The sequence below is a fragment of the Pinus tabuliformis genome, chromosome 8 (assembly GCF_031772625.1).
Source record: "Pinus tabuliformis cultivar Carrire ecotype Pingquan chromosome 8, CPIR1, whole genome shotgun sequence".
NCBI lineage: Eukaryota > Viridiplantae > Streptophyta > Pinopsida > Pinales > Pinaceae > Pinus > Pinus tabuliformis.
In genome coordinates this window covers 1270962659-1270980041 of record NC_142294.1, presented here as the reverse complement: position 1 = coordinate 1270980041, position 17383 = coordinate 1270962659, and the positions used below count along the sequence as shown (strand labels likewise).

General features: G+C 36.1%; 1 protein-coding gene across 1 annotated transcript; it reads right to left on the bottom strand.

Annotated features, from left to right (window-relative positions):
• Positions 1-584: 584 nt before the first annotated feature.
• LOC149240023 (potassium transporter 5-like) lies at positions 585-4645 on the bottom strand. Its single transcript, XM_089373612.1, has 9 exons — positions 4379-4645; positions 3843-4071; positions 3502-3750; positions 3323-3373; positions 2942-3202; positions 2795-2847; positions 2583-2697; positions 2179-2433; positions 585-1789 (listed from the first exon to the last, which is right to left on the bottom strand). The coding sequence occupies exons 1-9, from the start codon at positions 4613-4615 to the stop codon at positions 795-797; spliced, it is 2445 nt and encodes an 814-aa protein (XP_089229738.1). The 5' UTR covers positions 4616-4645; the 3' UTR covers positions 585-794.
• Between the last annotated feature and the right edge of the window lie 12738 nt (positions 4646-17383).

Genomic DNA, 17383 nt, shown 5'->3' with positions numbered 1-17383 from the left:
TTTATTTCTTTTGTTAGTGTTTTGTTTGTCTTTGTTTCGTTAGCAAAGTTTTATTTTGAATTTAAGTCTATTGCAGATTCCTCCATATTCAGGAATTTTGTTTGTCTTTATTTCATTATCAAAGTTTTATTTTGACTAAACTTTGACTTTAAGTCGATTGCAGATTCCTCCAATTTTGTTTGTCTTTATTTCATTATCAAAAGTCGATTGCAGATTTTTTATTTTGACTTTAAGTCGATTGCAGATTTCCTCAATATTCACGAATTTGGACAGATATGGTCATGGTCAGATTTCGTCAGCAACTTCTAAATACTTTAAAATTGGCTGGTTTTCGCTCCATATAGCTTTGGAGGACGGATGAATGATACAAAGTTAAAATTATTTAAGTATTATTTCTCTTAAAATAGCACTGTCATAGTTTAATCGAAATCATGGATGAAATACAAGACACGAATTTTTTTATAAAACAATCATGACAGGTTGATGTTTGAATTTCTAAGAAATTTGTGGCCCTCAAATATTAAGTACCACAATTAGTATACATAACTCATATGGGCAATTTAGCCAATAGGTAGCACTGTACATAGTTTAAACGAAATCATAGATGAAATACAAGACACGAAATTTTTTATGAAACAATCATGACAGGTTGATGTTTGAATTTCGAAGGTGTGGCCCTCAAATATTAAGTACCACAATTAGTATACATAACTCATATGGGCAATTTAGCCAATAGGGGGCTGCCACCTTATAAGGGACTTAAAGAAATAAATTTAAGTATAGAAAAATATGGTTTAGATATAATAGGTCATGCCGACTTGCAGAAGACTTTTGTGTGGAATTTCCAAAGCGGCTTGTCCCTTTCTGCAGTTCCTCCGCAAAATGTTATATGCAAAATTTACTATAAATCTCTTGAACAACGATGAATCTTTGTTTGCAATAACCTCACTATCTCCCAGCAAATATACCACACCTGATTTCTTTGCATTTTCTAAGAATTCTAACTCTTCCTCCATGCGCACCATGCTAACCGCATTCATCACTTCCTTTACGCTCACTACGCTGCGCGCATTCATGACTTCATTTTCAGAAGCAGCCTCAATAATGACTGTACTTTCTCCACAGATAGAACTATTTCCTTCATGCTGAGATTGCTTATTCATATCATTTCCACATATGTAATCGAACTGTATAAACTCTCTCAAGGATTCCAGTAACTGATTCTCAAACTCAACATTCCCAGTCCTAGTATCCCGATAACCATACCTAGCCACACATCTATAGATTTTGTGTTCTTTTGGACCAATTCTGCGAAACACAAATCGTTCATCAGCTGGAATTGTATTCACAGGCAGGTACTTGACACAGACGAATACAAGGACTGAATGCCTGGCAGGGAGGTTTCTCATGAAATGCTCAAATATTGCTGGAACTCCTTGTGCCAGTTCTGTGTATAGAAGCCCAATCCCCGGAACTGTGGTCACATCCAGACTCGAACCCAGGCTTAACATGTGTTCTGTTGACACCTTGTGTTCTACTTCATAGGCGTATCTCTTTACATGCACATAATGCCACACATACATTACAAATAACAATAATGCTGCAAAGGCGGTTGGAAGGTATCCACCTTGGGGAAACTTGTACAGCACTGCCGAGAAGTATGTGAATTCGATGGCTCCAAATACAGTGACGAAGATAACGATGAGCAATATATGCGTTTGCCATATCATAAGCATTACCAGTGTGAGGAAGGATGAAGTTACGATCATAACCCCGACCACGGCTATGCCTGCATCCAATTTACATACATGTCACAGCTTTAATATATAAATTTATATAAGGTTCGAATGTGATAACTAAATCAGCTGATTCTTAAACATTTTTTAAAAATCATAAATTTATACATAAATAAATAAATATTCAAACTATAAATCATCTTTGTCCCTCATATCTTAAGTCACAAACGGATTTCTACATATGAATTCCCTGCTTGTATTTCCATCCTAACCATTCTGATCCACCAAACATATCCAGAGTGTATTCATTTTAACCATTTTGAATCACCAACCCATAATTTAATCCACTGACTTATCAAGAATCACACTGACATCAATTTCTGTGAAATAAATTCAAGGTTATGCTATATATTTTAATTTAACACCAATAGTACATACATACCGTAGGCATTGCCGATCTTTGTAGTATCTTGGAAAGAAATGGTGACAATGACGCATGCCAACATGAGAATGTAGTTGATTTCTGGAATATACACTTGGCCTTCATGCTTTGATGAAGTGTGCACCACCGTAACGCGTGGAAAGCATCCAAGGGACATGGACTGCTTTATGATAGCAAAAGTTGCAGAGATCATGGCTTGGCTTGCTATAATAGAAGCAACAATTGCAACTGCAAACATTGGCCAATATATAGCTCCTGTTACAAAATTTGAGTCATTTGTCATTAGAAAAAGTGGACTCATTCTTAAAAGCTATCAAAAATTTTAAATCATCCAGAGCAACAACAGGGAACTCGCCCTTAGACTGTAAACAAAACAGAGCAAATTAAAGGATAAGTGAAGTTACTTGGAGTAGATTTGTAAAATGTATCTGACACATTTTCAGGGAACTTCTTGAGATATGCAGCTTGGCCCACATATGCGCAGATTAAAGCAGGATAGACTATTCCAGTAAAGGCAATCTGGCGAAGACCGAATGTCAGACTACTTGCATACATAATCTTAAAAATCTTAAAATTGAAATGTAAATTTAAATCACATTTTCATCGATATCCATACCTGAATTGAACGAACCGAAAAATGACCTAGATCTGCGAACATAGCTTCAGTTCCTGCATAGCACCCATCTAAGGTAAGCAATGAAGCCTCGCTTTGGTAAATTAGAAAAGAAAAAAGGATTCACACAAGTGGTAGCATGCTGTATACCTGTTACACAGAGAACTATTCCTCCAAGTGAAATCCAAGCCCTCTGTGAATCTCTTCGGAAGTATTCAAAGATGTATTTGGGATAGAAAGCTCGGAACACAGTTGTATCATATTTGACGATGTTGTAGATGCCAATGAAGGCAATAGAGGAATACCATATCAAAATAGCTGGAGCAAATGAGTAACCAACTTTTCTGGTTCCAAATCTCTGGACAGAGAATAGCATAACTAAGATCGCCACTGATATCATAGCTACCGCCTCTGCAAATCCAATTGAAAATTAAATTCAGTTATTGCCAACATCATTTTAAACTTAAACTCAAAGAGAATCTTGATGAGTACTTTTTTCTTTTCAAAACAGAAATCTTGATGAGTACTTACCCTGGCTGATTGACTTGTCAACCTGCCGTATCCCTTGAACTGCTGATAAAACTGTTGCATGGAAATAATATTAGCTTTCAATGCCATTAAAAACCAAAACCAGTGAGTACAATAAGAGTTTTTATAGTAAGGATTTTGCCTAAAAATTGGAGAGATTGGATTTGGTGGAGGAATAATACCTGAGATACAAGGAGTGAGCACACCATCTCCAATAACCATGGAGGTACCAAGAAGGGCCAGTATGAGCAAAATTGTTTTAGCTGCATTACTTTTTTCTAAAGCTTCTTTTATCTTCAAAGCTCTTTTGAGCTCCCTGCTGGGAACTGCAAGCTTATATGATGAAAGCTCTCTATCCTCTGCTTGTTGATTGGGAACCACGCTCACTTTTGCATGACGGCATATCAAGGAATAAAGTGCAAACGTCCCACCTGCCATCACATTAATCTTCACAATCAGCTTATATCCAAAATACAGAGAGAAAATTAACGTTGGATATTATATTTTGGATCATATTACATACCATCTCCGTTATCATTAGCCCACAGTACAATGAAAACGTATTTGAGCAGTGGCAAAAGAGTGAGCGAGTATATTATGAGAGACAGAGCACCAAGAACATCATCTGGATGACGGATACCATCTGTAAAAGTGGAAGCAAACACGTAAAGGGGAGAAGTTCCTATATCTCCATAAACCACTCCAATACTCTGAAAGGCCAACTGGAGAATGGAAGCCACTGTAACCAGATTCTGCAAAAACAATAAAAGCATAGCTCTAATCAACTGATTGACTAAACACCATCATCAAGCTTTGTATTGAACATCATTTTAAGTAGAATCCTTTAATTGCATTGTTCTTAATTTTCACAAACTGAGGAAGCCTGATAACGAGAATTCTAAATGTTAAAACTATGGCTTCAAAAAAACTTATATTCAAAAATCATAGACTAACCCAACACACTTAAATTTTAGACTATACAGAAATCATAGAGATATAACAAAGCCCCCAAGAATTATAGTATAATATAAATGAATTGATTTTATTATTGATACTAACCGAGCCATGAGTAGCCATTCCAGAAACTGTACTCGACTCCAAATCTAAGGAGTCAACCCGCTTGAACTTGCTGCACTGAAAGTTACCATGCAGCTTGTTTCCTTTTAAAACATCGCCCTCTTCATTCTCCACTCCATTAACCATCACCTCTATCTGCACGTCCTCTGCTTCCTTCGAGGCTATCTGTGCTCCCAACTCCATTTTCTTCCACTTCCAAATATCGCAGAGCTGTAACATAACACAAACCTACAACGCCCATATGCCATTTTATAAAGGGTTTGCAACCCCTCTGCTGGGCGTAATTGGAATGTTATTTGAATTCCAAAAGGCGTGTCGCCCTGTTTCGTGGAAATTGTATGAATATTCAAAACACGTTCGCAGAAAAAAAAAATCAGATTCAAAACAAGGTCAAAATTGTCGACTGAAACAGAATCGGCTGCTGCGGCCATCTCCCAACTGAGGTTGCACTGGCTTTTCCAAATCTTGACATGTGGAAAGATCACAGACGCGCAGAGTACACTTCGAGAGAGAACTTTTCAATTACAGGAAAGACGTGTGTAATAATGAAACTATGACGAACCATAAAAAATGTGTGTTGTCAATGTCACCAGACCCCCTTGTCTATTTCTGAATGACAATATACTCCACCAGAACCATCCAGAGTATATTCCCTCACACGCCAAGAAAACCCAATATATTCCCCAAGCGTAACTCAGAAGCCATCGGAACCTTTGATTTGCCATCTAGAAGTCGATCAAATTGAAGTGTCCTTTAAATAATTTAATAAAATAATAAATTTTTAATCATAATTTCATATTATTGTTATTTTTAGTAAATATGTTTATATTGAAATATGTTTTTAAAACTTAATTATTATCTTGATATAGAGATTTAATTTTTACTCAATATTTATGTGGCTATGTGTTTATTTTGAAATATATTTCTAGAATTTTAATTTAGTTATAATAATTATTAATGGATGGTATAGATTTAATTTCCAATGAATATTTTAAATATTTTTAGCAATATTCACAAATCAAAAATTAAAATTTATCTTAAAAATAATTATGTCATTTATTTTTTCAATTAAATTGATTAATTAAATTTTTTTATATGAAATGGGTTATGAATTTTTGAACATATGATATTGGTAATCCATAATATTGATCCATGGTATTGTAACAAAGCTCATTTATAAATTAAAAATCTTCGTGCTAAAGTGAAAATGAATCTTCATCATTTTATATATATATATATATATATATATATATATATATATATTAGTTAATTTTATGATTTTCAATTTTAGCAATTCGAGATGTATGATAAAATGTTTATTATTGATTGATGCTTTTCTGAGTTTATCATCTATTTAATTTATATAGCTGTACTAGTTTAAAATATTATTAATAATAATTATAAGTCAAAAGTTGAGATTTATCTTAATAATTATGTCATTTTTGCTTTTTTAAATAAATTAGGTAATTAGAAAAAATTTCATATGAACATGGATTATGATTCTTAGGTATTTGGTATTTTGTTATAAAAATTTGGTTCTAAATTTTTGATAAAATTGTAAAGTGATTTTTGAATTTTACTATAAGGATTTGGTGATTTTTTTTAGTTTTTTTTTTTAGTTTTTTTATAAAATTGTAATGCTTAACGAAATTATAATATTTTATTTTCAGATGTTATAAAAATATAGTATTATATAATTTTTTTGAAATGTGAATCTGATAATTTTTAAATTAGGATTTTTGATAAATTGTATTTTTTTTAAAGTGAAAAAATAATCCTACTACATATTTTTTTTGAAATATTAATTAATTTAAAATTACATTACGCAATGTTGTTAATCATGAGTTTATTGACGCTGGTTGACTATGTAAGTGGATGGACGCCACATTCTAGAATTTGTTAGAAAAAAGGAGGCAGGTCTATGCAATAAAATGATTTTCTTTAGAAGAAAAATATCAAAATTTAATGAGTGATCTTTAGAAGAAAAATATCAAAATTTAATGAAGATAAAATAGCACACACTCAAATATATTCTATTGTCTTTGAATCAGGAAATTACACACATATATATACAATCAATAGTCTCAAGATAGGAATTCTATCTTAGTCGTACAGTAGTGTGGTTGAGAGATTCTCTCAACCACACACTAAACTAGGAGAAACTAAATTCCTATTATGTAGGAACAAACTCCTCAAATGGAGAATTACAACCATAGACAAGTAGGAATTAATTATTTCTAACTACCCCCCTTAATGACTACTTGTCATGATAGTCAAATCCATCACCATCAGGCGAATTGCATGTACAGAACCTCCAAAACACAATCTGCCTCCCTCAGACAGATCCACAACTTCTCCGATCTGCCTCCTCTCGCAAATCGTCAAACGAAGATGAGGATTCCCATGGATCCCCTTGAAGGTGAATTGGCGCGATCTTTCCGTAAAATTCCGCACCAATCTGGTATTTTGGCACGGTGGCGCTATTAATGGCCTAACAGATGCGCTAGTTGCGCATCCTGGCGCGACTGTCAGCGCGAAAAGTGCGCCAATCCCCTTCTCCTCAAAAAATTAAAAAATCATCTGAGTCCGAGCTAGGAGTTCTGCAGTCCACCTGCTCAATTGAGCACAAAGCTCTCGTGTACACCCAGCCACAAAGGCACCTCAAGCCACAGAGGCAATTCTGCCACAAAGGCAAGCACTTCAGCCACAAAGACTCTATAGATGGTTTCTGGCTCACCACCAACCATCACATTACAGTGACAAAAGATGGTTTTAGGCTGACCATAAACCATTACAAAGTGGTTTTAAGATCACCATGAACTTTCAGATGCCTTTAAAAATTACATTTCATTCCACATTTTGGAGTTTCTGGGTACATACAATGACCATTACAACAACTGGACTTGTTTATAACATGCTAGGGAGTCTATTCCACAAACCACACTAACTTAAACAAACATCTACTTTTGTTGTCCACCATAAACATTTTCGTTGCTGCTTTACCTCATCTGTTCATTGTTCACATCTTAGGCATCTTTATCAAATAAATTCTTGGAACTCCATGCTTAACCTGTCATTCATTAGAGTCACGAATTCTAACAAAATAACTTTACCTACATTGAATTAGCTAGGCTCAATAAGGCTCAATAACTTTAAACATGATTCCAAGAAGCTAAATAAAGCATAAATTCTCAAGTTTAATTTCTCTATCTCTGCCCATAGATGATTATTTTCCAAACGCGATCATCATGCAGCTCCAACCACTATTATTTGATGCCATTTTCATTGTCATGTCATCATTGTATCTGGTAGTAGAACATTCATGACCATTCTTAAAACAATATACAACACGACATCATGGCAACACTTTTGATCTGCACCAAACATACTAGTGAATTGCAAACAACAGACAAACCACGCAGTAGACTGGCGTAGTAGCAAGGCATCAAGAACGTTGAGGAGATCCACACACACCAACAGCTCACCAAAGAATATTCCATACGCTGCTTTCTTCTCCACGCAGCAACTCTTGTTGACTTCCCAATGCAAAGGACTCGAACTGCTAACAATTTACTTGAAGTTGATCAATGCCTACACATCACTCTGATTGCATTGCTCTTAATGATCACTGAGCACCTTTCGCAACCAGTCCTGCTAACATGATTGGGGATTTCTTAGTTCGTCTCTTTGATCTTCTTTCATGGGAAACCTCTTGCACGATTACAGGTGGCTCTGTTGTCAACGCATACATTTTGACTGGGTACAATTCTTGAAGAAAGCCTTTCTGGGCCTCCATTTTGTATATATATAATCCCGCCTTGGCTCGATTAAAAAAAATGCAATGAAATCAACATCTATAAGGTGACCAATACACCATTGAATCCATATAACATCATATCTGCCTTCGTCTGGGGTGAATTCCTGCAGAGAAATACAGTAAAAATTCACAGAATGATTTGCCACTAATTTGGACTGACTGCCAACCTTCATATGCCCAAGGATTCTTTCCATCTAAAGCATACACACAGCAGGCAATCATCACATTCGTTGTGCATTCCAACAGGGTCACATCGGCTTCACGTCTCTGCTGCTTTCACCAGCTGCTTCTTGGGAGGATGGGACTACGAATCAGCTTTAATGTAATAGCCATATTCGTTAACGAAGTCGGGCGTCTTAGTATGCAGGTTAAAAGGCTTCTCCGGCTCCTCAGAGCTGCCTACATGCTTCTTTGATGCCCATGGCCCTGACTGGAACTGATCATTCCTCTGCTGGTTGCCCAGAGAAACCAGCGCTCCAACGTTCTCCAACGCTCTTTCCACGACACTCCTTTACTACCCACTGCAATGGCATAGCTTAGATCGTTCAGATTTGGGCAGCGTCCATCTCCACGTAGCCAGGAACAATACAACAAACAAATCTGCCTCTTGAGATTCGATTTGTGCAGCCTTCTAGAGCTTTTACCAACAACGCTCCAGGCTCAGTCCTACGCAGCACTAGAACTGCTTTCTGATGGACAAACAAAAAATTTAATAAAGCTATACACACTCAGTAATTTATTTCTCTATGCCCAGGAAGGGCCAGAGACCCTTACGGGCTCTGAAGCTCTGATTCTTGATCTCGATCATGGATTTCGGCGTGAGCAGGATTCTATTGAGGACATTGGATCCTTGCAATTCCTGCGTCAGAACCTACGTGTACATGAGCCCTCAAAGAATTGACCTCGGTAAGAATGACGAGCACTTCAATGGGTACGTCAGGGATATGTGGAGCCTTGGCCTCACCCTCCTGGAATGCTATGTCGGGCGGTTGCCTATTCTGGAGGGCGGGATCTAGCTCGACTGGCCGATGCTCATGTACCTGACATGCGATGGGGAACCACTCGCTCCCTCGCCTTCGGCTTCTCTAGAGTTCTAGAGCTTCATCTGCTACTGCTCGTAGAAGGACGGGTCCTTGGTAGATCGACACAAATCCTTGGCACCATGGTTGTTCACGTTGACAGCAATATCTAACACAGCAATCGCTCACACCTTGTCTAGTAGATCTCATGTCCTTGGGAACAGAGAAAACGTCATTGACCCCAACCTTAATAAGTCTTCGTGCCAGGTGACCCCCCAGTGTCGAGGAGGGAACCATTGGAGCTAGTCCCCCATGTTCGCTCAGCAATGGGAAAGCCACTAATTTGTTGCAGGGGGGTGGGGGGGGGGGAACATCGCTGCAAGATCCATCGATATGCAGGATCCACGCATCAGCAGATCCATCAGCATGCAGACCCGCCTCAACACTTACGAACAACGTCGGCTAGACTATGCTGCACCGCCGGAATACAAAATGGACAAACAAATCAAACATAAATAGAGAAACAAACAATAATCAAACTCGTTATTTCCCTCAGCCCAGGAGGGGCCAAGCCCACAAGGGGCGAGGCCCTCTGAAGCTCTGATACCAAGATAAAATAGCACACACTCAAATATATTCTATTATCTTTGAATGAGGAAATTACACACATATTTATACAATCATTAGTCTCAAGATAGGAATTCTATCTTAGACGTACAGTAGTGTGGTTGAGAGATTCTCTCAACCACACACTAAACTAGGAGAAACTAAATTCCTATTATGTAGGAACAAACTCCTCAAATGGAGAATTACAACCATAGACAAGTAGGAATTAATTATTTCTAACTTGGTTGGAGACGTGAAATGTGAAATTACTTTTTGGTCGCACACGGACGATAATAAACGCAGACCTGAAAAATATAAAGTAACTCATTTGATTAGTCCATATTTACACGGACTGAACATGAGTTGTGTTTTTTCTGTATCACGGAAAAATTCTTTGAAAAATTTCTCTCACGATGACGTGGAAGGCCAACAGTGATCCATCCGTAGAAACAGGTCCCAATTGGCCTCGTACATCATATCAAATCAGGTTTAAAATGGTCCCCAGATCTTTTTATGGAACCTCTGCGGCAAGTTCACCCATCCTCGTTGTTCGTGGTGTCCATCATGCATGCCAGATGGACTATTTCCTCAAATTTGCATTTGCTTAGTCGTTTGACGCTGACAGGTTCCACCTTCTCGTGCAAGTTCGTCCATAGAATCCCACCGACAGTGACTGTGTTTATATATATATATATATATATATATATATATATATATATAAAATAATAATAATTTTTTAAAATTAAAGTTATAATTTATATATATTTTTTAATTTTATCCATTTGAGAGGTATAATTAAGTCAATATTTTAATATTTATTACGGATTATTGTTTATTCTAGTTTAATTTATATGGTTGTAATAGTTTAAACTAGCAATTGTATCAGATGTTGTAAATTTGTAACTATTTCCTTTGCAACATAATTTATTGTTTTTAACAACAGGTAATAAATTAATAGAATTTTACAACATGTTTAATTTGACTGGAGAAATCTATCATCTTCTCAACAAAGATACATGGTATTATGTGTTTTATGACCTCCTAAAAGATGGTATGTGATCTATATGTTGGCTTCTCTAGAACTGTTTACTTTGCAACATAAATTACTTCTTCTAACAAAAAGTAATAAAATAAATTTATCTCTACTAGTTATTTGTATTATTACTTTGAACTAAAAGTTATTCAAACTTTTATATTTGTTTTCCCAAATCTTTTTTAGTCTAACATCATTTGTGAATCTTCTTGGAAGTGATCTATGATGAAAAAAACACTTCTCACGGTCCAATAACAAAAATAAAAGTGAAATTAGGCACTATGCTACATATCCTACTCATAACAGAAAGATGCACTTGCTTGTTTGACTTAACTTCTTCCCTTGTAAAAGGAATCGAATGCAAAATGAACGGACAAAACCTTGCAAAAAGGCTTTGTAAATTCATTGCTCAAAGACAATGTCTTAATATAATGTTCAATGTTCTCAACCCAGATATCACTAAATTCATCCATAATGTGAAGCTTGTAGGTACTTGTGAGAGGTTTGAAGAACTTAGTGTCCAACTTATTCGTGGGAATAAGGAAATTGGCGTCACAAACATGTGGGTTGTTGTTGTTGCTATTGCCACTCTTTGTATTTGATCATAGTGGGCTCATTGCTCGGCTTGACATCATAGAAACATCATCTTCTCTACTAAAGTTGGAGTCTCTGGTAGTCAAATTTGGGAGGATTGAAGAGAATATATGTATGTACTATGATGCTTAGCTAGGCTTCTAAGAGGGAACAATTTGATAGAATTCAATCAGTGAAATTTGTGAGAAGGAGTAGAATTCCCTTGCGAGGAAGATGATTTTCTCACTATAACATGAAGTTTTTCATCTTCACCCATCTCGACATTAGTCTGCAGATGTTATCTTCCATCCAGGGACATAACATTTGACCCATCTCTAAAAGAACCAGTGTGAATAGCATGCCCAGGGAACTCTTCAGCTATGAGTATCTTAGCACTTATATATTCAAACAAAAACAACAAAAGTGTGTAACTTTGCACTTGTAAATTTGGATCTCTTTCGCTTTCCTTCTAGCAAATTATTTCTATATACCTTTGAAGTAATATCAACATTAATGTTTGTGTATTTAGTGACAAGTACTCTATTTATTCTATCATTTCCACAAATGATAGACTCTTATTATTTCCACAAATGAACAGGTTTTAAGAAATGGATATGAATATAGTAAGCCAAATAGTAGCATTTCATTTGTTTTTTCCTTCCATCAATATATGATAACCATTTTTTGTATGTCTTCATGGAGACATATGTCTTCCATTTGTTTTTTCCTTGAATCAATATATGATAACTTTGATTTTTCTGTATGTCTTTATAGTGACATGAATATTGATGACTTAATGAAAAACTTTGGAATTCCACCCAATATCTCCTCTATGTTTTTCAATTTGGCTAAGATTATTTGTTTCTCCTTGTCGTCTGCCTTATCATACATTTCATTATTTAAAAGATCCATTGCTTCTATATCATGAAGGCAAACATCACAGCTGCCATTGTCACTTGTTGTGATAAGCAACCTTAGTAATAGGCAAAAGTTGTTCATGCAAAGGTGTGCACAAAACATTGTCAATATGAACTTAAGTAGGACAAGAAGGCGTAGACATAAGAAAAAACTTTTCAAGTGGATGTCTTTGTAAAACATCATTTACATAAATTTACCAGCATAGAGCCTCCTACACATAGGTATTGCATGGATATTAACAGCCTCGGGTGGAAGCTAGATTTAACGAATATGAGAAAAAAATGAGCTTCAATCTGTTTCTTTTTAATCGTTTGATAGATCAACGACTAAGGTAGATAACAATTTTTAATATTCATGAAACATGGGTGGAAGACATATTTGTCTCTTCATGTAACACTAATCAAATATAATGGAAAATAATAATGAAAAATAAATAATTGTTTTGCTCCATCGAAAACAATATGGAGAAAGAAAAGAAACATACCATAGCCTATATGAATAGAGTTTAGAGAGGTATTTGGTCATGAACTTGACAAGAATGACATGCTTTTCAGATCTTCTTTAGATGAGCTCACAATTTTCATTCGAAAATCTGATCATATGTAAGAAATTTGGTGTGTTTTCAGGTAGACTGTGAAAAATGTAAGACATGTAAGAGAATTGTGTCCTTACAAAGTGTTGGGAAACATCCATTTACAATATAAAGAGATTGAGGGCTTAAAATTCTAAGGAGGAATGTATTTTAGTTCAGATGCAGGGATTTAGGACTTCCTATTTTGAAGAATCTCATCCCTAGATGGCTTCCTCTTTATGTAAAATGTATTGGGTTACATTGCAATTCTATGAAATTGTTGCCTATCTCCAATGCCCATCCCTAATGAGGATGGTGTTATTTTTTAGGCTTGTTATTCGCCATCGCAAAATAGAACAGTAATAGAACAATATTGCCGACATGTAGCATACTTGAATGATCTCTTGTTCATCTTGGCAACTTCTTTCTCAAAATGTTCAATCACACACTTCAATGAATTATCAAATGCCCAGTGGTTGTTGACTTTCCCAAGTCGACATAGCTAATAACCACAATGTTGATATGGGTTTTGTCCTTACCTGTGATAAATTAGAAGCTCTTACAAAAAATGCCTAGATGCATCTATAGAATCAAAACCATTAAAGAACAACGTCACATTAGCATAGAGAGCAAAGAGACTCGGACAAGATGAAGAGGAAAAAACAACTTCAGCTCCGACATTTGCATCTTACATCAATAGACAAAAATGACTTGTAGAGGTTTGACAATTCGGTTCCCTGATGCTATCGCTAGTTATCCTGGCCCAAGAACTCCTTGGGCCAGAGCTACACAAGCATAAAATATTCAATGGTGTTGGACAGGGATGATGACCAGTCAATAGGGTGTCTTTATAACCGCCTTGGCAATGAAATACTTCCAACTACCTTCGCCTAATCATCCAATGGTTGAACATCCTCTAATTGTCTGCTGCTATCTTACTAGTTGGTGCTAGGTCAATAGCATGATATGTAGATAGATATGCATATTTGCAACGACATCTTCTGGTCTGGTCCGACTGATCTTGCTGGATTATACTCTTCATCAATTAGAACCCACTCTATCTCTAGGAATATAGCATAGGACCATCCCAATTGCTATACTATGCCACATCATTAGGAGAGAGAAATTGTGTAATTAAGGAGGGAAGTATGAACATGCCAACTTTTCTATACAATGAATAAAATATATCGGTCGGATTAGGGAAGCTTGGAATATAGTTTCAAACATGTTCACCGAATATGGAAAGATTGATAATCAGCTGATTTGCTAGCAATGACCTCCTTCTCGATCAGCTCATCAGCTAGCAATGACCTCCTTCCTAACAATAACTTACCTTTTCCATCCCAGCCCAGCAGTTAATCAAAGCCGAGATTGAGCAGACTAACTGAGTTCGTCCAAGATCCAAGCCAAGTATTGAGGCCAAGTATCCCACCAATCAAATGAATCTGTGCCGTAGGCATATCTCAATTTTATGAAACGTAGTAGTCTTAATGAGGTAATATATTAGTTAAACCTTTCTATTCCAACTATAAGGTTTCTTAGACGAATGAGTAAGCCTAATCTCCCTGCTCTACAGGCATGTAGTTAGATCCAAAATAGGCACTTCTGGAGTGGCCACAGATCTGTAATGTACTGGTAAATAAGCCACCATAGCCAATCCATATAGCTAACCCAATGAATCTAGTCATATAACCTAGCAAACGGTAGTCCCAAGTATGCAATGACCTACCTCCCTATCCTATAGTTCCAATCATCAGGTCTGGCTAATAGGTCTGGCCAAAAGTTGTTCTAGTCACCGATTATCTATTGTAAGCCCAAAATACCATGTAGGTTAACTTCTTGTTATTCCAACGGTTAGCATTTTGTTCCTAGTTTTGGTACAATAATAGATAGTTTATCCAAGTGTTCCAGCTTTTGGTACATTCCGAGGATATGTAGTTTCATTCTCAAATCAAGACCAAGATTGACTAACTATAGGATGTTTGAAGGAAAGGGAAGTAGTGGTGGCTATTAAGCATACTTCTACTTGAGCATGGTGGGACTACAGTACTGGCACCACAATATGGACTACTATTGTGATTAATTTGATGGCTACATGGAGTTGTGTTTAATCGATTCTTATCAAGACTATAAGCTATGTCCCATTCATCGGTGACCCACTCAACAATCCTACCTTGGCTGGCCCACTCTAATTGTGAGTCCATAATGTATCGAGAAGTTGATCTGAATAGTCAAAGAACTTTAGTTGTTGTAACCAAAGTCAATAGAGCTTTGGAAGGCCTGTTCAAGAAAGTGACAGTTCATGCTGCTCATATTCGTCATGGTTATGCTTGTGTCAAAAATAGAATTGGGTGTGACTCTATTGCAGAAGAAATAGAAAGTGAAAGTGACCTCTTTACAACGAATCCACACCTTTCACGTGTAGATAAACCAATGATTGGAATACCCGTATTGGAAGAAAAGTTTATGCACATTCAAGCAATGGGAATTCAAAATTTCCTTCCAGATGTTGTGAAAAAAATCAATATTACACTTTTCAATAAGCAATCATAGTTGGATGTATTGCCTCGACATTTTTCTAATTCTTTTGAGGGAATGGTTTAGTATATGAAAGTGATGGATGCCATTAAAGGTATCTTGAACAAGATTACTTTCATGGGTGAATTTGAGGATTTCGAGGATGAGCCTGAAATCCATTGTGCTCCTTGCCCAAGAAGGAAATTCAAGATTTATTTTTGTGTTCTATTGAAAGAGAGAGAAGCATCAAGAAATCATTTTCTATATGAGGAATTAGTGTTATTGGAAGAGGCACACGGCATAACGCTTCCAGAATTTTTACCTCATTCTGCTTTCATGACTCTGCTGAAGAAATAGATAGACTTTGTCTTTGAGATAAGAAAAAAACTTAGTCGTCGATTTCTGCGAGTATTTGGACAAATTCATATGTTGGGGAACCTACAGGCTGTGACCACGGTGAAAACACAAGAGCAATAAGATTAGTTAAGAGTCTTTATATGACCGAAAATAAGTTAAAGAAAGACATACATTTAATTAAACCCTGCTTGAGGAAGAAATTTCTCACTGAGCAAAGCTTGGCCATGACGTCTCTTCACAACAGGGCTTCAAGCCACTCCTACACAAAATTAAAAGGGAGCGAACTTAGGTAATGAAAATTGAAGAAAAAGAGGAGGATATGGCAAGAATATTACCAGAAAATTGTTGAAGAGAGGGTTAACCCCCATGAGGCAACCCTACATCCTCAAACTGATATTGAAAGTTGAAAACCTTGTTGAAACCGCAACACTCCTTATTGTTTCTCCTTGTCACCATGATTGAAAAACCCTAAAGAGAATGTTGTAAAAACGCCGGAGAAAAAAGAAAACGAGACCGTAAAAGCGTGAAGAGAATTTTGTAAGAATGTTGGAAAAAAGGAAAACGAGAACACAAAAAGGAATATTTACCTATACGGTGCGATGGGTGTGCTGGGAAAAGGTGGAAACCGCAGGTGTATATAGCTTTTTCCTTTTGTCCTGACCTGACTATTAAGGTTTTTAAGTGCCTTCACTATTAGTTTTTGTCCCAACTAACTATTAATCCAAGGAACTATTAGTCCAAGGGTTTGAAAATCTTTAATCATCTAACTTCTAATCAAATGGTGCAAGCGAGTACATAGTGACAGCTGGGGGATTTGTTCTCAAAGGGAGACACCTTACGGCATAAATATTATTAATACTAGCCATAGGTCAAAGGTTGAGATTTATTTTAAAAGTAGTTATGTCAATTTTGTCATTTTAATTATATTGGCTAATTAAAAAATTTCCATATGGACATTGATTATGATTTTTTAGGCATGTGTATTAGTAAGTCATTTCATTGTAACAAAACCAATTCAAAGGTTCAGAATCTCCATGATTAATAATATATATATATATATATATATATATATATATATATATATATATATGATGATTAATGTCCACTAAGACCAATGAATTTTATTGGACCTTTAAAAAATTCTAAATGTGATTCTTCAAAATCTTATTTCTATGATAAAAAAGAAGGGAAAGAAGCGCACCAAGATCATTATAGTTGGGTTGGCTTAAGAAGTCAAGAAGATTGGAAGTGTAGCAGAGGTTAGGGAAATGAGAGCGGATGTGAGTAAGATTTGGTACTTTAAAAGGAACTGTTTTTCATCTTCCACCTTCTTAGTATCACAAAACTGATAGATTCTATTGTCTAAGGGAGTCTTGGGAGTAGACCGCCGCCTAGTTTCACTGCAAAACTCATGAGAATTAGTTCTTATCCTAGAGATGTTAATTTTTTTTCTTAGTGTTGGTCAAAACAAAGAGATAATTCTGGTTTTCAAGGGTGGGGTTGATCACCTCCTTATAGTATCTTAGCTTCCTTTTATCTTCTAGCTCCTTATCCTACCACCATTTATCCTTAAATT

Bases quoted from the DNA above. Each gene is read 5' to 3' on its own strand.
- LOC149240023 (XM_089373612.1), bottom strand. From the start codon at position 4,615: ATGTTACAGCTCTGCGATATTTGGAAGTGGAAGAAAATGGAGTTGGGA. The intron at 2,434-2,582 runs GTAACTTCACTT...ATTTTGTAACAG, and splicing joins ATTTTACAAATCTACTCCAA to GAGCTATATATTGGCCAATG. The intron at 1,790-2,178 runs GTATGTATGTAC...AATTGGATGCAG, and splicing joins AAAGATCGGCAATGCCTACG to GCATAGCCGTGGTCGGGGTT.